This window comes from Notothenia rossii (genome assembly GCF_949606895.1).
Source record: "Notothenia rossii genome assembly, chromosome: 4".
NCBI lineage: Eukaryota > Metazoa > Chordata > Actinopteri > Perciformes > Nototheniidae > Notothenia > Notothenia rossii.
In genome coordinates, this window is record NC_136902.1 from 51,668,098 (window position 1) to 51,691,377 (window position 23,280).

The 23,280-nt window shown below is 41.5% G+C and overlaps 1 protein-coding gene across 2 annotated transcripts; it reads right to left on the reverse strand.

The window, feature by feature from the left end:
• Positions 1 to 36: 36 nt before the first annotated feature.
• clns1a (chloride channel, nucleotide-sensitive, 1A) lies at positions 37 to 17,271 on the reverse strand (the record flags this gene model as incomplete). Of its 2 annotated transcripts, XM_079675495.1 has the most annotated exons (7): positions 16,606 to 17,258; positions 12,512 to 12,648; positions 11,531 to 11,659; positions 4,441 to 4,551; positions 2,854 to 3,027; positions 570 to 636; positions 37 to 461 (listed from the first exon to the last, which is right to left on the reverse strand). In XM_079675495.1, coding segments are annotated over exons 1-7 (738 nt in total). In that variant the 5' UTR covers positions 16,725 to 17,258. The 2 variants fall into 2 exon arrangements, with proteins under 2 accessions (XP_079531621.1, XP_079531620.1); XM_079675494.1 differs by lacking the exon at positions 37 to 461 and having other exon boundaries at positions 566 to 636; positions 16,606 to 17,271.
• Between the last annotated feature and the right edge of the window lie 6,009 nt (positions 17,272 to 23,280).

Below are 23,280 nucleotides of genomic sequence, written 5' to 3' on the forward strand. Positions count from 1 at the left end.
ATTCAAACCTTACGTTAATAAATGAAGCAAAAAAACTCAGAAAAACTATGCATTTATTCACAATTTTGTATAAAGACAATAACTTTTTTTTCAAAAAAACCTGAAATTAAATTGTTATACAAAACAGAGCGTTGGGTTTTTTTTAATCTTTTTTTACAGCATGATTTGGGCGTTTGGGTCTGCATCTCAGTAGATGCCTTGGTCGTATAACAAAGATAAACTCATACGACTTGAACAAATTAGTAAATGTGATGCGGAGAACAAACACAACACATGACGCGTGAGCTACTAAGCAATGCATCAAAACGCATGGGAGGAAATAAAGGATGCTACAAAGATTAGTGAGATGACTGAGTAGGAAGGAAAAGTTGTGTTAAACAAGAGAGTGAGTAAGTGCTGCTGTCCGCCTCTCCAATCCCATGATGCAACACTGGAGCTTTGAATGTCCGCTGAGATGAGATCTACAGAGAGTGTGAGATAACAAATGGATGATTCACTCCCTCTAAGATCTCATTATTCAAATGTATTTACAAAGATGTTTTGGCGGTTGTAAAACATTATAATGTTACCAGTGCTCCACGTCTGCATCCTCAAACTGCCCCGCCTCCATCGCCGTTGCCTCCACCTCCATACCGTCTGTCAACACACACTGCAGTTTAACAGCATAAACTAAACTTTGAAAAGACCAGCTGCTGGGTTTCCATTTGCACAGCAGAACACAATAAGCCTTAATACTCGTAACTTTCTCCATCATATTCTTTATAAAAATAGAAATACACATCAGATAAGTGTTTCCAAATCTTTGACCTCACTCTCTGTGACCTGCTGGGTTGGCTAGTACATTAAATACAATTTAAAAAAACGTCCTAGAGTATAGTCCCAGCTCAACATAACCAGATGCAGTTTTAGGACCAAAGCTAAATGCTAAATTAAACACAAATGTCTCAGCAGTTTTTATTGATTTAAAACATAGTATAGACTGTTGGAAACTGCTCCCTCTTGAGAAGTTTTATTTAAAATGTGATTGAGGAACTCGTTTGGTCATTTGCAAAACAACTAATGACATGATTTATGGAGCCGTGCCATTGATTTTCCACGACACTGTCCTGCACATATTTCAGAACTAAGAGCTTCTGTTAACAGATGAAGGGATTCTGTCCACAGAAAAACACTTTTACTTTGAAAAAGGAATTTAGAGATTTACTTTTCTACAGATATACATGGAGACTCTAGTGATGTTGCTGGTATTATCTAAATATATATATATATATTATTTGTGATTCGATAATTTCATAATTTATACCCCATCCACATTGTATTTTTTTTTTACTACAGCTGGGTAAACGTCTTTATCCTCACCACTTTTCCTTGAAGAGATTGAGACTTCACAAGCGGTTTTGTTTGCAACTTCATTTATAAGACATCAAAATGAGTCGAGGACAGAGAAAGGCTCATGCTGGTGAATATTCCAGAGGAAAACTGTCACATTTCCTGAAGAATATTCTTCTATCTATCTATCTATCTATATTAGGGCTGTCAATTAACGCCACTAATTATTTAACGCGATTAACGCATGTGTATTTTTTGTCCTCGGCCGCCCCGTAGTTTCAGAGCGCATCGAGTTTAAAATACCATCTACAAGCTGATGCCGACAGCCCCGCTCCTGCCGTCTGCTTGCGGCATGTGTGGCGCGAGAGAGAGACCTTACGTGTATTGTTGTTGTTGTTAGCATCTGTTGCTAGCTAGCTGCGCTAACGGTTATAAGGAGCTGTTTAAATGAAAACAGAAGAGCGACATTTCGCGCCAACAACTGTGCCGAGCACTTGACTTTATGCAGGCAGGCAGCCAGACATTGTACGAAAAGTCAGCACACTCAGTGTAACATGATTGCAGCGTCCAGGCAGCTCCCGTTCGAGCATGCCTTGAGTTGCACATAGATAGCTCCAACGATCACACACACACACACACACACACACACACACACACACACACACACACACACACACACACACACACACACACACACACACACACACACACACACACACACACACACACACACACACACACACACACACACACACACACACACACACACACACACACACACACACACACACACACACACACACACACACACACACACACACACACACACACACACACACACACACACACACACACACACACACACACACACGAGAGGTTCCAGATTGAATTGAGGCGAATATGTGTAATGTTCAGAGGTTGTTGTGTTTAATATTCATTGTCATTGTTCATATGCTAATAAACATTTGCATAAAGCATATTTGTCCACTCATATGTTGATAAGAGTATTAAAAACTTGAAAAATATTCCTCTAAGGTACATTTAGAACAGATAAAAAATGTGCGATTAATCGCGATTAACTATGGACAATCATGCAATTAATCGCGATTAAATATTTTAATCGACTGACAGCCCTAATACATATATATATATATATATATATAGAAGATAAGAAAGGAAACACTAACGCTCCTTTCCTTTTTCCTATTTTTGCTGTGATGAAAGTCAAATTTCAGACTTCATCCGACCTATAAAGTATCATCGTTTCGTAATTAATAAACGATGATCCTCCTTTCTAAGCAAAACAAAGACTACTTGAGCACAGCCTGAGGAAACCCATCCTGATAAGAAGTACACGTTTTTATGAGAGTTCCTTCACTTAACCAGAGTAGAGGTCACATTATCAGCTGTTCCAGTATATTTGCAGTAATCATTCAGTTTGGATAAAGCATATTTGAACCCAATTTGTATCCATTATCAATACGATTCATATTTGTAATTTCAGTATGTGAGGTTGACTCAAACCTTCAAATTCTGTGTTGGGTGGTTCGGTGCGGACCCCGGCCATGTGGTACTGCTGGGCCACAGACTGGGCCAGCATCCCCTCCAGCCGCTCCAGCGTGGCCTGGCCCTCCGTCGTCAGCGCGGAGAGACCCTCGTCACAGGTGTAGAAGGTAGGGACGTCACCGTGGCCGTGCTCTGGGGGGGGGGGGGGGGGGGGGGGCACGGTGCATCAATTAGCATTATGCTAACATTAAATACATGATTTATAAGACACTTTAAGGTAGTTTTACAGAGCTATAAATACATTGTCTGTATTTAGTAATTTAAAGTATGAAGACTACTATGAAGAGACTGTACAACTGTGATTAACTATTCATATATTTATAAGTGTTTGTACGAAGTGTTTTTCTTTTGTAAAGTGTTAGTGTTGGTTAATCTTTTTTATTTAGATCCCCACTAGCTTCCAAAGTTGTCCCTGATCCTGGGCTTCTTACAAAACAACAATAAGAACTATTTAGAAAACACCAATCAAACAACGCTGTCAATAAGTCCCTGAGCGTTTTGATTTCGAACATACACAAGTGTCGCTGTAAAGGCTCAACAGAAGACGTGGGTTGTGTAAAGATAAAGTGATGCATGCTGGATGTCTAACCTGCTTCTGCAGCCCGGGTCCAGACGAGCAGGGAGACAAAGAGTGACAAAAGAGACAAAGAAAAGATAAATGAGAACACGTTATTCAGTCAGCAGCATGTTAAAGAGTCTGTTTGTGCCTTACAGAAACCACAGAACCTAAAGGGAACAGATGAGCACCCTGTAGTTTTATATCCATCTCCTTTTCACATAATGGGCGCACACACCCACACAATCCTTGGGTCCCCTTTATGTTGTAGGGCCCCGGGGCCTGTGCACTGAAACTGTGTTTATCATGAGGTGCTCTGCTGCTGAAATATTTGCAGTGGACACTGAAACTGTGACTGAGCCTAGAGCTGTGTCCATACGGCCGGATGGCTTTTACTGCACTTTACATGCATCACGGCCTGGTACGGCAGCTGCACCGCCCTCAATCGTAAGGCTTTACAGAGGGTGGTGTAAGCTGCACAGAACATCACCAGGACGGAGCTGCCATCCATGGAGGACCTTTATTCCCAGCGGCTCAGGAAGAAAGCCCTCAGGATTATCAAAGACCCCCATCACCCCAGCCACAAACTGTTGCCGTCTGGCAGGCACTACCGCAGCATCCGGACAAAACCACCAGACTCAGGGAAAGTTTCGTCCCACAGGCAATAAGAATATTAAACACCTGAGCTTGCCATATTTTCATTGTTTATTTATTTGTTTTATGTCATATATGATGTATATATATATATATATATGTTATATAATGTTGCATTATTGCATCATATACTGATCATTTATATTGGACCAAAAGTGTTTTTCTATCGAATCGGAGGGCACCTTGATAATAGAATTGTGACATTAATGTCATATTTTAAACAGACTGATAATGTTAGAGAGTGAGTGAGTGAGTGAGTGAGTGAGTGAGTGAGTGAGTGAGTGAGTGAGTGAGTGAGTGAGTGAGTGAGTGAGTGAGTGAGTGACCGACCTTACCGGCTTCCTCCACATCGTACTCCTCTCCTTCCAAGTCGTTGTCGGAGTCGTTGTCCTCTGGGTCGGGGTGCAGCGCCTGGCACTCACACATGGCTGAGAACATGGACTCCACTGCATGCAGACCAACATATGATAAAAGATGCAACATTAGTAGCATTAGTCAATTTAGGAATGTGTAAGTCAGTGTCAACACTGACACTATGTTATATTTCCTGGGTTACATATATTTGACTTTTAATAATATCCTTAAAATGTATATTCTACCACAATACTGCTGAAAAATATAACGAAACTACAGCACCCCTTTGATGTTGTGTCCATTTAAACGCTATATGCATGCATCAAAAGAGACAATACATGTTCCTTTTTTAATAAAATAAACATTTCAGATATTTAGATTCAAGACAACAATATTCAGTTCGGCGGGGGAGGGGTAGTAATCAGCAGCGAATATTCAGCGCGCCCTTCAACATGTGTTTTTCGGTTTATTCACGGCATTCATTTTGTTATTCTACAGTATTGTTGTTTTATAGTTATTTGTTAATGTACAGATGTAGCACTCTAGAAAAGGACTCCAGCCAACAGCTTCCTGCCAAACAGTGTTAATTTTGGCAGCTGTTTTTGATTTAGTCTTAAGACAAAAATGGCTGTCCTTCGTAGTTTAAGTCAAGTTTTAGTCGATGAAAAATTACATTTTAGTCAAATTGTGTCTCTATACTCTCTGAACGCTCTGTCCACGGCAGATCTCTTTGTCCGCTGCAGTATGTATGTTAGGCCCCGCCCCCCGCACACAGAGAGACACAGGGAGATCGCTCTTCTGGGGTGAAGAGAGCGGAAATAATGATATTGCAAGTTAGAAACGAAAGATGCATTTTGACAGACAAGACGGACACTTGGGGGAAAATATGCTGCATTTTGAATGTCCGATAGTCCACCATTAACACCTTAGTCCCGTCTCGTCAACGAAAACTAAATATACATTTCGTCATAGTTTTCGTTATCAAGAATCTATTTTTAGCTCGTCATCGTCTCGTCTTAGTCATGTAAAAAAGGTCGTCGACAAACATTTTTCGTCATAGTTTTCGTTGACGAAATTAACACTGCTGCCAAAGACCCAACGGATCCCAGCGGCTGGGAATGTTAAGCCCTCCCACTATTTTCCAAGAGGGCATTGCCAGATTTTCAATTTCAGTTTTTAACCATTAGATGGCGCTTCATTCACAAATACAGAAAGACAAGTTTTATGGACTTTCAGTACTTCAGTTGTGTTTTGAAGAGCATTTGAACACATATTTGTTATGGTTTTCACAGGCTACTACAGTATAACGAAAAAAAATCAATATTTTAGATCAAATAAAGTATATCTAATATTGTAATTCAATCATATATAGTCTTTATATATTAAATAATCATAATAATAATGTAAATATTTACACTTCTTTATTTGTTATGCTCATACTTTTACAATAGTTTGCTTTAATATGCAGTATATTTTTTGCAATATATTTGTTGGTGTTTGCTTCCTCCTGCTAACTTTCGGACACATACTGTATGATTTATTATTATTATTAATATGAAGATATTATTAAGATAAGATAAAATGTTACTTTATTGATTGAACATTTTTGTTTAGAGTTCTCTGGCTCACATTCCGACCATTATTTAAAACAATAGGCGATTTCACACCGTCTACAGTTTGATTTGCATAGAGGGAGCTGTGGCTGAATGCTACTAAAGAGACGCGCTACCATGGAAACCAAACAATGGTGTAGCTGTATTGAAGTCCGAGTGGAAACAGTAACATTTGGAGCTTATGTTAGAATGAAATAGCCAGGTCGTGACTCACAAAAAAAAAGTGTTACTTCACTAACTGTAAGCTTGTCACTCAGAGTAACCTACAGTTAAAGAGCAACTTGCAGGGTTTTTTTATACTACATTTATGCTTAACCTTGCCTGAAAATTACAATTAAAAAAGTTAATGCAGGATTTGATATGTTTTACAAGACATAAGGGCAGGAATTCAGAGGGAAAGGAGCCGTTTTGAGCTCTGCAACTAAAAACAGCTTTTTTTTAACGTCATAGTCAAACGCGTCACATTACGTCACATGGGGGAGCAACTTTCTCGGACTCCCTCTCTGCCCAATCCGCGGAAGTAGTTTGTAGTTGGTTTGAGCGGTTGTAATTTAGTGAGCAGGTATTTTTTTGGTAATTTTACATTTCATTTCACCATTTTTAATCACGGTGAGCTGGAGTTTGTGCAGGTTGCACAAACTCCAGCCTGTCAGGACATCGAGTCCACAGTTTCCCTAACAGGAAAAGGACCGGAGCTAGCTTTCGTTCCTGGGTGCGTTGTGCGAGGTGCATCCACCTCCCTCCCTCTCAAGCAAAACGTTTATCAGGAAACCGTATTACATCTAGGCTTGGGCGGTATGACGGTATACCAGGGTATTTCGAAATACCGTTGGTATGATTTTCAATACCGGAACGTCACAGACTGTGCGCCAAATCACAGATGCGTTTCATTCTATTACACTGACACGGAGTTTTGACAGGGACGACATTGGTTGTAATGCACAGCACGCGCCAGCAGAGGGCAGGGGAGGGCAGTCCGTCTTTCCCGCTCTCAGAGCTCAGCACAGAGCTGAGCTGAGCAAGATGGCGGCAGCATTTGCCGGCCCCGAACTCGGACAACCAGTAAAAAAGAAAAATGCCTCTGCGCCTGTTTGGGACTATTTTGGGTTTACTCGTCGCCAGTGACTTCATCCAGCACAACGAGAGACAGAGGCACTTCTTTGGGAATGTTTAAGACGGGGTGAGTGAGTGTTGACATTTTTTAATCCTATGCAACTGGTTGATGGTTTTGTAGTCGAGGTCGGACGGTTTTAAAAACGAAAGCATTTACGTGCTAAACATTCACGCGAGTAATCCAATGAATCAAATGGAAATAAGGTTTTTAACACATGCACGGAATAATATTGCCAAACTAGTTAGTGAATATAGCAAACTTTATTCAATAAGTCAAGTATTTACTCCCGGAAAATGTTTATGTATGATGATATATTGTTAACTTAGCTCACTATGGAAACAACGTCGGCCATCTACAAACGCGTCCTGTATCCGATCTCAAAAAAAAAAAAAAAAAAAAGCCCTTGTTTTGTACTAGCGCGCACGTCGCGGCACTTTGCGAGCGTCTACCGGCTCGGGCTGCATTTTACACCGAACATATAATATACCGTTCGAAACATCTATTTGCCGCCGAACGCCACCTCACTCAAGTCGACCCAAGTCATACCGTCAGTGGCGGCTGGTGGAAAATATTTTTGGTGGGGCTGTTGATATAGTGAGTAAAAAAAATTTGGGGGGGAAAATTACCCCTTAAATTGGGACTGATACCGTCATATACCGTATACCACGGTATGATGTCAGCAAGGTATGACGGTATGAAAAAAATTATACCGCCCATGCCTAATTACATCTCTCTCCCCCCTTCGCTGCTCTCTCTCTCTCCCCTCTGGTACACAGCACCGTAAGACGTAGTGTGGAGTTGCATTAGGTAACGCTGTGGTGGCTGTACTGCTCCAGCCGTCTCCTTTGTGTTTGTTTGTTTGTTTGTTTGTTTGTTTGTTTGTTTCCCCCTGTCTGTGTTGTTTGTGTGGGCGTGGTGGCTGTCACTCCTGGCTCTCGGCTCAACCTCCACTCACCTGCTGCAATCAGCTGTGCACCCTCCCCGACTACACACCTGCTTTCCATCAAGCCATTTACAACGGCATATCAACGGAGGCTCCACAACCTTTCTCCGCCAGATCGTCAAGTATCAGTCGTATCTCGCGTCTCCCCTCTGGTACACAGCACCGTAAGACGTAGTGTGGAGTTGCATTAGGTAACGCAAGATACGCCTGATACTTGCGCATTAGTTTCTGTTATGGATCAGTATCAACAGTCCGGCCAGTAACGTTACTATATTATCAATACTACTTTAGTTATAACCTCATATATGATAGCTAACTTTACAATGTTGTGATGTGACTGACGTTAGCTAACATTAACTGTGGCTAACGCCGGTCACTCACCAAGACAGCTGCCCTGTTCTTCACTGGTTCTCCTCACACCACAGCTCCATTTCTCGCCAATGGCCGTTATTTCTTCTAATCCTTGGCAGCTCCTGGTGTCTTGGACGCCTAGCAGGCTCATAATTATAATCATATGCATCCGAATATATATTTTCAACCTCTCCTGTGTCAAAACTAGCATTGTGATCCAATGCATTGTGATCTAACGTATGATTATTCATACGTTAGACCGGCCTCTCTCCCCCATGTTACGTCACACGTGGGAGGCTTTTTTTATGCGGAAGTAAAAATGTCTTACTAAAACGACGCCAGATTTCACTGTAGTGTATATTTCTGTATATTTGTTTGAAAATCTAGTGTATTCATCATTTTCCTACACATTTAAGCCCCGGCCCCACGGGAACGACTACGGCCGTTTGCGATACTGTTTAGTGTCATATAGACCGTTCTGCCACACTAGGACGACCGAATATGACAGTAAACAACTGCGGTAACGATAACGGGTCCCAAGGTGGATAGCACGGCATACGCAACGCTCTGGGGGGTCCAACAGCTCCGTGTGTAGGACCTATACGACCATTTTCTGATAATGATGACGCAATAGCCCCGCCTCTCCCCACCTCTGCTGCTCACCCCAGCGTCAAAGTAAACTGCACACTGAATTCAGATTATTTATCTTTCTCTCGATATGGACATAAACGCGAGTGAAGTCTAATCTGACAGGACGGAGACACGCAGCTCTGCTCACCTGCAGCTCCTCCCGCTGTAATGCAGCGGTGAACGGAGCAAAACACACACTTCAAGTCAGATCATCACCCGTAGCTATTTTAATTACCTCTCAAACTACCTAAACTAGTAATAAATATGTTTATTTTTACTGTCGGCCGGGTCACTCATTACTGGATCAGCTGCTGCATGAGACAGACACTGACGCTGTCCGAAGAGAGGGAGGAAAAAGAGAGGCTCCATGTATTTTATTATTATATTATATAGATTCTTTATTCATTTGTTTTAAAGCTCAATAAATAACAAAGAAGACCTTTGACTGGCACTTTTATCAGTTTGTCCGGAAGATTTTAACTTTAATACACGTTGACTGGCGAAAAACTCTGCCCGGTTCCCTTGGCCCCACTGCGGAGAATAAACAGAAGGGCAACCATGCTTCTTCGCTGCTTTTGTGGAGGAAGTTACAGCGCCACATAGAGGCTCGGCATATGTACTGCTGCTTTTTCCAGCGGTTGGAGCTAAGCGGAGCTGTCTCGTGTGGACAGACACTATATTGAATACACTAGGTGAATATTGCGTGTGGACGGAAGCTTTTTTGCGATTGCGTTAATCCTATGCGTTTTGCCGTATGCGTCCTCGTGGGGCCAGGGCCTTATTCACTGGTGTCTCTAACCTGAAAGTTGCTCTTTAACTTAACTACTGGAGAAGGGGGGGGGGGGAAGAGAGCTGTGGGCCATTAGGTGTGTAAACACACTGATCACCTGAGAGCTGCCGTTTCATTCAGACTGTTTAAAAAACGGTAACAACGGACTATTTTTCTTAGCGGATGCATGTCAATTTAAATCAATACATACAACTATTTTTTTAAATCAATAAAAATATTTTCTAAATCCATAAAAGCATTTCAATTAATATTGGGAGTCATGTTGTTACTTTGTTGAGAATGTAGCAATGTAATAAGTGGGATAATGTGCAGCGACTTGTTCATTATGGGGAAAATAACACCCTTCAGGCTCCATTAAAATATAAATATTTTTAGTGAATTACTGAGTTTAGGCACGTTAATAACGTTTTAATGAAGCTGACTGTAGTATATTCATATTTGTCAATGCTTTCATTTAAATTCAGCGAACATAAACATAAATGATCGTGGTGAAGATGATGATTTAATTAGGATTAAAAATCGAGAGCCGGGCTGCATTTCCTCCCGTTCGTTTTTGGAGCCGGCGGGCTTCCTGATGTTTTTTGTACAGTAGTTGTGGACTAAACAACATTATTTTGTTAAATAAAAACATGGTGATGTTTTGTAAATGATTACATGTCTCTTATTTAGCACAGAGAATGATCCTATCCGTGACATATGGATCTTAACAAAGATCCGCTATACAGTAGTAGCCTACCAGACATAAATCTACCGTACTGTATCAGAGTTTATTTCACATGAGCTCCAGTGTGGAACCCCACTGCACCCCCTGGTGGATCAATGATCCATTGCAGCTGGCTTCATTATAAATTACATTTATTTATCACGGGTGCGGTCTCAAGTCACGCAGGAGGTTTTCCTTTGAGCGAGGGCAGACCCCCTGCCGGCCACGGCCCTCGCGTTTCAAACTGTCTGAAATGAGGTGCTACATCTGTATACAACCCAATTTGTGTTCTTTGAAATTGAAAAGGATATTGCATTGTGTTTGGTACTTTCGTTGCAGTTGTATATGTCTTAAGTGTAATTTGGCTTGGCTTCCAATTTGTATGGACATGCTTTTATTTTGAAGGAGAGTTAGTGCTGTTGACAGGAAGTTGCTGTTGCTATGGAAACAACGTGAAAAGGAGCGGAGATTAACGGATAAAAGTCATATCTACATATAAAGACGGAGAAAGTAAACGATAACGGTTATGGTTAAGTGTTAGCACCCCCCGAAGAGGCACAAGCTCTTACGTTGATATTGGAGATTTCAATAAATTCAATTTGGCAGCCGCAGTGCCAAATTAAAAAACGAATATCCGAATAACAAAATTGAAAACCGAATAGTAGGCCAACAACCGAGTATTCGGGTACAGCCCTATCGCATTTACAACAACCTGTTAAAACAGTAATTTTAACATTTATCTTATGATCTGTGTTTTTGATGGAATAAAGTATAGACATAATAAATAATAATCTAAAAATAAGTTAAAAATACAACCAAATCAGATCCGAATTCAAACATGGCAGAGGCCCAGGCTGTAAAAAAACGAAACATTTCATAAAAAGGGAGAGCATCAGTGTGGCCCTCAGGCTCAGCGTGGTCACTCACATGCCACCTTGTCGCTGGGCACAAAACGGATCTCTGTGATCACTCCTTCTTCATCTTCATCACCACTGTCACTGCTGTTGTCTTCTTCGTCATCCCCAGCTTTCTCTGCCATTTCTACCACATTCTCCCCTGCCAGGACAGAAGGTGCAGTGATGCAAACACAGGTATGGTGAAAAAAGAGAGAACTATTCGAAGCAGAAAAAAAACAGCGTAATATACCATCTGACAATGACAGATTTTTCTTTTTGGATATTTTACAAATCACTCCCCTTTCAAACTCTATTCTTGTTATTTTTAACAACTTTTTTTTGTTACTTTCATATAGTATTTTATACCTGTTAATAATTGAGTCTCTAATGTCTCATTAATAACTATAATGATCATATCAAGGTGTGCCTTAACCTCACTGAGCTGAGGTTATTTGAGCCTCTCAGGAGAGAGCTCTCTTCCACCTGGTTGAAGAAAAGCTCTTTAAATTCGTTAGCATAGCTCGCTAACCAGATGCTAATAACAACAGATCGCCACTGTGCTTACAACTAAAGACACAGACTAGCAAACACTGCGGCATGTGTACGGCTCCTTATGGGTACTGCAATATTTGAAGAGCTGGAGCAGCGTTCCGATGCTCTCCGTTACACCTTCCACACGAGACGAGACGAGACGCTCGTGTTGTGTTCAATGAACCTGTCCTTGGCCAGGAAAAACAGGCACTCGCTTGTTTAATTATTTTGCGATCTAGATTTCTTCTTCTTTTTTGAAGTGAGAAGTTGTCCGTCCGTCAGTCGGACGGACGGACCCCCCCCCCAAAACGAAAACTCTTCGGTTCTCCACGAATTACACAAGTCACCCAAATCAGCGGTAAAAAAGCGGGAGGCGCTGAAAAGCGACTAATTTGCATCACTGAAGGTGACACACATGGTTAAAATACAGCTTTGTGAATGATCCTCCGAACATTGATTGCATCCTGTTTGTTTCTCTCACCTTTGATCTTGCCGTTGACCATGACGTACAGGTGCTCCTGTGGGTAAGCGCTGACGTCTCTGGAGATGGCATGCAGGCCGATGTTGGGATAATCCAGAAAGAATCCCAGCCCCGAGCCATCAAACCATGACAGCTGCCTGCCAAAAGACACATGCATCTAACAGCTGATGCTTCACATACAGGACTGTCTCAGAAAATTAGAATATTGTGATAAAGTTCTTTATTTTCTGTAATGCAATTAAAAAAACAAAAATGTCATACATTCTGGATTCATTACAAATCAACTGAAATATTGCAAGCCTTTTATTATTTTAATATTGCTGATTATGGCATACAGCTTAAGAAAACTCAAAAATCCTATCTCAAAAAATTAGAATAGTTCCTCAGACCAAGTATAAAAAAAAAGATTTATAACAGCAAAACACAATCAAACATTTGAAAATGTCCATTAATGCACTCAGTACTTGGTTGGGAATCCTTTTGCACGGATTACTGCATCAATGCAGCGTGGCATGGAGGCCTGTGGCATTGCTGAGGTGTTATGGATGCCCAGGATGCTTCAATAGCGGCCTTTAGCTCATTAGCATTGTTGGGTCTGGTGTCTTTCAGCTTCTTCTTCACAATACCCCACATATTCTCTATGGGGTTCAGGTCAGGGGAATTTGCAGGCCAATCGAGGACAGTAATGCCATGGTCAGTACACCAGTTACTGGTGGTTTTGGCACTGTGGGCAGGTGCCAGATCATGCTGGAAAATGAATTCCTCATCTCCATAGAGCTTTTCAGCAGACGGAAGCATGTAGTGCTCTAAAATCTCTTGGTACACAGCTGCATTTACTCTGGGCTTGATGAAACACAGTGGACCAACACCAGCAGCTGACATGGCTCCCCAAACCATCGCTGACTGTGGGAACTTCACACTGGATTTCAAGCAACTTGGATTTTGCTCCTCTCCAGCCTTTCTCCAGACTCTGGCGCCTTGACTTCCAAATGAAATACAAAACTTGCTTTCGTCTGAAAAGAGGACTTTGGACCACTGTGCAACTGTCCAGTGCTTCTTTTCCTTAGCCCAAGTCAGACGCCTCTTCCGTTGTCTTGAGTTCAGAAGTGGCTTGACCATGGGAATACGGCTATTGTAGCCCATTTCCCGGACACGTCTGTGAACAGTGACTTTTGATACCTGGACTCCAGCTTCAGTCCACTGTCTTTGAAGCTCCCCCAAATTCTGGAAGCGACTCTTCTTCACAATGCTGTTAAGGCTGCGGTCATCTCTCTTGGTTGTGCAGCGTTTCCTGCCACATTTCCCCCTTCCAACAGACTTTTTGTGGATGTGCTTTGAAACTGCACTCTGTGAACAGCTTGCTCTTTGAGAAATTTCTTTTTGTGTCTTACCCTCCTGATGGAGGGTGTCAATGACGGTCCTCTGGACAGCAGTCAGATCAGCAGTCTTCCCCATACTTGTGATTTAGTTTACTGAACCAAGCTGAGTGTTTTTCAAGGCTCAGGAAACCCTTGCAGGTGTTTCGAGTTAATTAGACGATTCAAGTGATTCGTTGAACACCCTACTACAGAGGTGCCCAGTACGTCGACCGCGGTCGACCGGTCGACCGCGGGGGCAATGCTGGTAGATCGCGAGTCATTCATAAATAAATAAAAATCCAGCTCCGTTAAAATAGACAAAACAGGTTTTGATCTCTCCTCCCTTGGCCTCCCTGCCACTTAATTCAGGAGTTGACTTGATTGACAGAAAAAGCGACCTATTGCTTTCCAGTCTGTTAACCCAGAATGCAAAGCGATACAAAATCAGTCAAGTGCCGGGAGAGACAAACAACAAAATGAGTGCGGGAACGAGCAAAAAGCTAAAAACATACCACTTCCACACAGAATGGGAGGGAGAATCTTTTTTTGTAATGTCACATTCAAAGGTTATTTGCCTTATTTGTAAAGCAAGCGTCGCTCTGCCAAAGAAAGGTAAAGTGGAGAGGCATTATCGGAGTGTTCACAAGGCATATGACAGCGACTTCCCTCCGAGTAGCGAGTTGAGAAAGAGAAAGGTCATGTATTATTGCTACACAAACATTATCTCTTAGTCTTAGTGTCGCCAACTCGTTTCTAACATGCAAAAAGACAAACAAATGCGTCTATGGTCGGTGTATTTTCTATCTTTCCAATCCAGAAGAGATCTCTCTCTCCCCCGTCTGTTTGCAAGGGGGCGGGGCAGTTTACACACACGCATCTGCTACATGCAGCAACACACTGAGGAGATGGTGGAGAGAAGCGCTCCAAGGTGTGGTTACATGTTACCCGTCTTGAGGTGGACAATGCTCGTCACCAAAAGTGTTTAGCATGTAAGGGCGGTAACACGACAAATTTGTCTAAACATTTAGCAAAAGTGCACCACATTCAGACGGACGAATGCACCGGGTTCGACTATCTTTCTAGTAGCTCTGTAGCCCCATCCACGAGTAACGTTTCCACGTCAGGTGTTATGTATGCTAGCAGCAACACACGGAGTTAACTACATTATACAAACATGGGTTAATGATTAGAGGTAACTGAGTTATTTATTTTGTTAAAGTTTCAGCTATTCTGTTTCCAGTTCTGTCATCAGATTATTTAATAAGATTTGTTAAAACATTGTTGTTTCTTTTGATGTGAAATATTATTTATTTAATTCAAATAAAAAGCAATGTTAATTTTCTTGACAATTTGTTAAGTTAATTTAATCATATATGTATTTTTGAATCAAGTATTCATCTTTATTGTCTTCATTGTTAGTTTCCACATGCCTAAAACAACCTCAAACTAAATCTAAAAGTTGATGGCTAAATAAGAGCGTTTGAGAAATTGTGCAAGGCACACAGTAGTAGTCCGAATAGTCGATTAATCGTTTCATTAATCTATAGATTAATCGATAATCAAATTAGTCGTTTGTTGCAGCCCTATTGTAGTTATCCCATGTAAAAATAAAACGTGTTATTCAGCAACCCTTGCAATTTGGGATTTTATTTTTGGTTGGTAGACCTCGGTTAGCTGGTCATTTCAAAAGTAGCTCACCAGCCAAAAAAGTGTGGGCACCCCTGCCCTACTAGTATACTTTTTCATGATATTCTAATATTTAGAGATAGGATATTTGAGTTTTCTTAAGCTGTATGCCATAATCAGCAATATTAAAATAATAAAAGGCTTGCAATATTTCAGTTGATTTGTAATGAATCCAGAATGTATGACATTTTTGTTTTTTTAATTGCATTACAGAAAATAAAGAACTTTATCACAATATTCTAATTTTCTGAGACAGTCCTGTAGTGTCCACACACATAGAATACAAAAGTTACATAATTGCATTAAGGTACATTTAATGGTACTTCCAGGCATCCAGAACAAGTTTTACAGACCGTGGGAACATTATTCCCAATTTCAGGAAGTGATTTGGAATGGAAAGTCAGGCTAAGTGAGAGTCAGTGTCTGAAAGCAGCTTCGGGCTTATGTTCAAATAAAAACAACCTGACTGCAGGGCTGCAACTTCACTATTTTTTATAAATCAATTACCAACTATTGCAAAAAAGTGCTTTTTCAAGACAATTATAATTATGTATAACCAATTTGTATTCACTCATATTAATAATCACAAAATAAAATCAATTAAATCCTCAGATTTTAGAACCGATCTGACATTGAAACGTGAACCGAAAATCTGACTATGAAAATAGTTATTAATATTCTGATCTAGTATTAGGTAGATCTTTACACATCCTACAAACAACTCGTTTGTGTATCTGCTACAGATTTGCAAGTCTTTGTAAAATAAAGTGCTTCTAACTGTTTCACCACTGTACTTTTTGGGTGATTAATTATGTGTTTTTTCATCCAATACATTTGTAATTATTATTTTGAAAGTGACTACTCCGGAAGTGGTTAGCACGCCGAGTGGAGCATCTGTTTTTAAAACGCTCTATGCTGTTTACTGGTTTATTTTAACACAATTCATGTATTTAAATCTAACAACAATTAAGATTCAACACATTAAGATTCAACACATAAACTAACACTGGTGTTGTAAAGACAAAAACAAGCGCCACGTGCATCACTTACGTTTCTGCGACGTACAGCGTGCCACAGCCCAGATTCTGGCCGTCCAACACCGCCGTGGTCTCGGCTTGCTCGTGCCGCACTCCCTCGGTGGGAGGATGGAGGTCTTTCAGCAGAACCATCGTTAACGTGTGCCGGAGGGTAGAGACACAGGACCCTGGTGACAGCAAGAAGCTGTGTGTTCTATTTCGTGCCACAAAAGCTTGCTGATGTACCCCGTATAACTTGTGTGAGCCGGATGCGGATAAACTGCGAGCTATGCGGTTCTTCTCTGGGATTACCTAAACCAGGCCGAGGCCTCCGGAGAGCAGGAAACCGGGGCGGACAGTCTGAAAACACACTTTAAGGAAATTGTTGAAGAACTCGTTGCTCCTCGCTGTAGACCTTTCGAAGCTGAAATATCGCGGCAAGATAACTCCAAGCAATACGTTAAAAAAAACAATAATCACGTGACTCCCGCGAACAAAGCGTGGTTGGGTTAAATTGATGGTTACGTCTGTTTTACGTAACATCCCTATTCCTGAAGCCATGCTCCGTAAAACATTGTATGTACAAGGTTACTACCGGAAATCTTTGTACGAGGGGCGGATCTACCGGGGTGGCATGGTGGCAACTGTCACCTTAAAAAATAAAGAAAAGTTGTGGCTAATCGGACATTTATGAGAGAAAATCTCTAATGTCTGAGTGCAAGTGAATGCAGCACAAGACGCGAGTCTTGTGCCCGGCCCTGGAGCAAGCTTGGAAATATGATTGGCGGCGACTTCATTTGAACGGGGGACGGTGTTGCAGTATAACTTGAGTCATGACATGACCAGCTGTCATGACTCAAGTTATACTGTAACACCGTCGCCAGTGTCATTCTATTATTTTAGACAGGGGCGTGGCCTTTGTCGAATAACCAGGAAATACACATTTCGATCGCTTCTTCTGTCGTTAATATTCATCTTTTGGTATATTTGGCTGGATAGGAACACTTTGATGCACATTCAGTAACAGTGTGTGAGGTTGTGGTTGCGATGCCGATATACGGACGCGTACAGCAAGGAATACAAAAAGACACATGAGGTGACTGTGGATGTCTGTTTAAAACATTGCAAGCTTGAATAAATCATTTAAACCAGTTATTTTTGCCAGACCTATTACTGAATATCATTGTTAAAGAGCATCTTGCACGGGGTTTTTTTTTCTACATTTATGCTTAAACTTGCTTGAAAATTACAATTAAAGAAAGTGAATGTAGGATTTGATATGTTTTACGAGACATAAGGGCAGGAATTCAGAGGGAAAGGAGCAATTTTGAGCTCTGCTCTTAAAAACGGCTTTTTTTTAAGGTCATACGTCAAACGCGTCATATTACATAACAAAGGGTAAACATCTCCGCTCTCTGACCGCGGGTATAGTTAGTAGTTGCGTTGAGTTGAGCGGTTGTGTTTTAGTGAGCTGGTATTTTTCGGTAGTTTTACATTGTATTTCACCATTTGTAATCATGCTGCAGTATTGTGTTTGTGCAGGTTACACAAATACCAGCCTGTCAGGACATCGAGTCCACAGTAAAAAGGACCGGAGCTAGCGTTCGTTCCTGGGTGCGTTGTGCATCCACCTCCCTGCAGCACATACTCTCCACAGCTTTATCAGGAAACCGTATTACTTCTCCCCCCCCCCCCCCCCCCCTTCGCTGCTCTCTCTCTCTCCCCTCCGGTACACGGCACCGTAAGACGTAGTGTGGAGTTGCATTAGGTAACGCTGTGGTGGCTGTACTGCTCCAGCCGTCTCCTTTGTGTTTGTTTGTTTCCCCCTGTCTGTGTTGTTTGTGTGAGCGTGGTGGCTGTCACTCCTGGCTCCCGGCTCAACCTCCACTCACCTGCTGCAATCAGCTGTGCACCCTCCCCGACTGTACACATGCTTTCCATCAAGCCATTTACAACGGCATATCAACGGAAGCTCCACAACCTTTCTCCGCCAGATCGTCAAGTATCAGTCGTATCTCGCGTCTCCCCTCCGGTACACAGCACCGTAGTGTGGAGTTGCATTAGGTAACGCGAGATACGGCTGATACTTGCGCATTAGTTTCTGTTATGGATCAGTATCAACAGTCCTGCCAGTAACGTTACTATATTATCAATGCTACGTTAGTTATAGCCTGATATATGATAGCTAACTTCACAATGTTGTGATGTGACGTAAGATTAACATTCTGAAGCTAACGCCGGTCACTCACCAAGATAGCTGCCCAGTTCTCCACTGGTTCTCCCCACACCACAGCTCAATTTCTCTCCGATGGCCGTTATTTCTTCTAATCCTTGGCTGCTCCTGGTCTCTTGGATGCCTAGCAGGCTCATAATTATAAGGTTGTGGTCCGTCATATGCATTTGAATATTCATGTTCAACTTCTTCTGTGTCTTCTGTGTCAAAACTAGCATTGGGATCCATGTTTATTAATACGTTACACCGGCCGCTCTCCCCCTTGTTTCCCCCATGTTACGTCACATGTGGGAGGTCACGTGCCGAGGCTTTTTTATGCGGAAGTGAACATTTCTTACAAAAACGACGCCAGATGTCACTGTAGTGTATATTTCTGTATATTTTTTTGAAAATCTAGTGTATTCATCATTTTCCTACACATTTATTCACAGGTGTCTTTAACCTGGAAGTTGCTCTTTAACAGTGGCGTACACAGACATTTATAGGGGCAGGTGCTCAAGAGAAAAAAAAAGGGCACCTTCTCGCGGGCGCCGAAATTGTGCGCGCCGAAATTGTGCGCAAAAACTTTGCCGGATAATGGCGGATTTTGTTAGTTTCTTTTCGGTTTTTGTTTACTTTATTTCGGGGTTAGGGTTAGGTTAGGGTTATGTTATTTAATTCTGATTTTTGCCTGATTTTACTGATTTATTATCAAAATTATTATTATTTTAACATTTATTTTAAATTTGTATTATTCTAAATGACTTAGGGGGGTCCAATCTGAAGCTAGGGGGGGACAAACCCCCCCCGCCCCGGGATTGACAGCCCTGGTGGAGCTGGCTGCCTTAGTAGTGTGAGATTTATTAAAGGCACATCTTGTATGTCGTAATTGCATATATATTTATTTCAATAACCATATGCTGTCTGATGCAGATGTTTATAACATTCAACAGGTTGGTTTCTGGTAAATTATTGTAACAATTTAAATAAGCAACAACAGAACAAACAAAGATTGCAGTGCCACATTGTGCATGCATGCTTTAGTTTCTATGAAATAAATAACTGACTAAATAATGACTTGAGTGAGCATTGATTGATTGACTAAATACTTTATTAACAAGTGACTTTTAAGACCTTTGTGAGCTTGTAGATCTGCTATTTTCAAAAGTGCACAACGAGACTAAATGGATGGATGCAAGAAAAGAAGTGAAGTTATAGTTTAGTTTGCCATCTGATTTAGGGGATTAAACAATACACTCGTTGTATTTGTTACCTGGTGGTTACTTACTTGGTCGTCACTAGGGCACTTTTAATCGTGTTGCTGCGTGCTGCCGCACCAAAGGGCTGGGGTTAGGGTAATGTTGTGAATCGAGTGGCCCATGGTGGTGGTGGGGTTATGGTATGGGCAGGCGTATGTTATGGAAGATGAACACAGGCCACTCGATTCACAACATTACCCTAACCCTAATCCTAATCCTCACACCAGACACTGACTGGTTTTCGGACCGCCCCCAGACCCCCCCAATAAAGCAAAAATGCATGTTTCAGAGTGGCCTTTTATTGTGGCCAGCCTAAGGCACACCTGTGCATTAATCATGCTGTCTAATCAGCATCTTGATATGCCACACCTGTGAGGTGGGATGGATTATCTCGGCAAAGGAGAAGTGTTCACTATCACAGATTTTTTCAGATTTTTGAACAATATTTGAGAGAAATGGTTATTTTGTGTGTATAGAAAATGTTTTAGATCTTTGAGTTCATCTCATGAAAAATGGGAGCAAAAACAAAAGTGTTGCGTTTATATTTTTGTTCAGTATAAGTCGTCATGAACACATCTGTCCATCAGACAGAGGGCTGCTGTGCCTCCTGTCATCATTAATGGACGTCTCTTTAAAATGACCGCTCAGAGGAGAGGAGTTCTCATTTCTCTAACCGTCTGCTGCTTCCCCTCCTCTCTCCTCGGCTCCCCTCCTCGGCTCCTCCGCTCGCATCTCCTGTGGGCGGGACTAAGTCTCAAGGATAGGAGTCGAGGATAGGAGTCGAGGAGGGGAGTTAGAGAAATGAGAAAGGGCCCAAGTTAAGCACACGTTGTTTACTCACAGTTTGAAAGCAGCGTGGAGAAGTCTTCAGCTGTGGAGAGCTCCGCCAAGGATAACTTGTGATACTTCTGTGGCTTGTTCTTGTTGTCAGTCTTATATTTGTATCATATATAGTTATTAACATGATGTCGAGTTGATTTGAGACCCGTTTATACTTTCATACAGTCTGTTAGTGAAACATGATACAGTCTGTCTGAGTTGTTATTATAGTCATTCCTTGTTATTGTTGTCTTTCCATCTGTCGGTGATGATTATACCTAGCTACTACATAACGCAACACATGGCCTGATTTGCATATTTGAACTTAATGTGTGCACTAGAATACATTTATATGTGAAATGACCACTTATCACAACATGATGTAGGCTCGCAGGCTGATAAACTAGGATATCTGATCTCGGTGGGTCTTAATGAGGCTTGATACAGACCTCAGTCAGTATACTATTTGAAAGCAAATGCCTACTTTATGTATATTATATGGCTCATTCATAACGCGCATGGCTCGAGTGATTTTTGCTATTGGGACTCGGGTTTGAGTCCAGCATGAACTTTTTTGTTATTTTCATGTCGATGGACACTGAATAATATTTTTGAATAGAGGATTCATAAGGATTCATAATATTGTTTGGAATTGTATTCCATGGAATGCTCTTAACATCCCGATAGAAAAACATAATGCTGGCTTTGACACGACTGAAGACCATGTCTGTCGCTTTTTCAGAGGTCATCAAGCTATTCAAGATCGCAGCAACAATTCCTGTCTCCACTGCATCCAACGAAAGATTCTTTTCCGTTTTAAAAAGAGTCAAGACTTACCTGCGGACCACCATGAGCGATGACAGGCTCACAAACCTCATGTTGATGGCTGTTGAGCCTGCTGTCGTAAAATCCCTGGACGCAGATGAACTCGTCAATAACTTTGCTGCTTTGAGGACCCGCCGTTATCCACTTGTGGAATAATTAATAAAGTTCATCTCAAAGTAAGATACCCAAACATCTTATTAATATGATTTCTCTTTCTCTTTTCTTCTCCCTCCCTCCCTCTCCTCTCTCCCTCCCTCCCTCCCTCCCTCTCCTCTTTATATTTGGACTTTAACAGTTTACAGCAGTTTACCTGGTATGTTCACGTGATATTGTTGCAATTACATAGTGAATGAAGTGAACAGAAAGAGTGAAATTGTGTCAGAAAGGCTATTACTGCTGTCTAACCCTGCCGCTTGCTATCCATGGTGCTGAAAACGGATGCGTAACGGCGCATTTGACTGAATTGATTGATTGACGTGCGTAGTTAAGTGTTTGTGTCCATAGTTACTTGCGCTAGCGGGATGTGAGTGAGGCTGCATTTGAAAAAGTTCAAATTTTCCTAACCACACAGAAAAGCTACATAGCAGACTTGTCACTTTTGTTATGATTATTTGCTGGGCATGTATATTGATTGATACTGTAGTTAAGTCATGTGACTAGTAACCTTGCCATACCTTAGCTTTGGCTGAATTGACGCCACTGCATACAGTCTGTCTGAGTTGTTATTATAGTCATTCCTTGTTATTGTTGTCTTTCCATCTGTCGGTGATGATTATACCTAGCTACTACATAACGCAACACATGGCCTGATTTGCATATTTGAACTTAATGTGTGCACTAGAATACATTTATATGTGAAATGACCACTTATCACAACATGATGTAGGCTCGCAGGCTGATAAACTAGGATATCTGATCTCGGTGGGTCTTAATGAGGCTTGATACAGACCTCAGTCAGTATACTATTTGAAAGCAAATGCCTACTTTATGTATATTATATGGCTCATTCATAACGCGCATGGCTCGAGTGATTTTTGCTATTGGGACTCGGGTTTGAGTCCAGCATGAACTTTTTTGTTATTTTCATGTCGATGGACACTGAATAATATTTTTGAATAGAGGATTCATAAGGATTCATAATATTGTTTGGAATTGTATTCCATGGAATGCTCTTAACATCCCGATAGCAATGAATATATTAAATGCTTTGACAATAAATAAATAAAATGTTATCTGTGGAAGCCGTGGCGCTGTAAAAAGCACGACCAATCATTTGAGCCGGCCCGGCTAAAATAACTGTATGGCCTACCTGCCTGTCAGCCTTCCATCTGTGAGCAAATTGATCTCGTGCCCATTGGTCATCATGTGCGCGCTCGTGTGTGTTGGAGGAGGAGCTCTGTAAGGAAGTCTGAAGGAAGGGGCAGATTTTTTCCGGATGTATACTTTAATATTCTAGCGCACTCGATCTGGTTTCTCCATTCTTACCTACCCTACCTTTAAGGGGAACATAATTTAGACTAAATAGACCACCTAGAACACATTTCTGACAAGTAACCCTCCCTAGTGTCAAATATCTGAAATGTGACATAATATG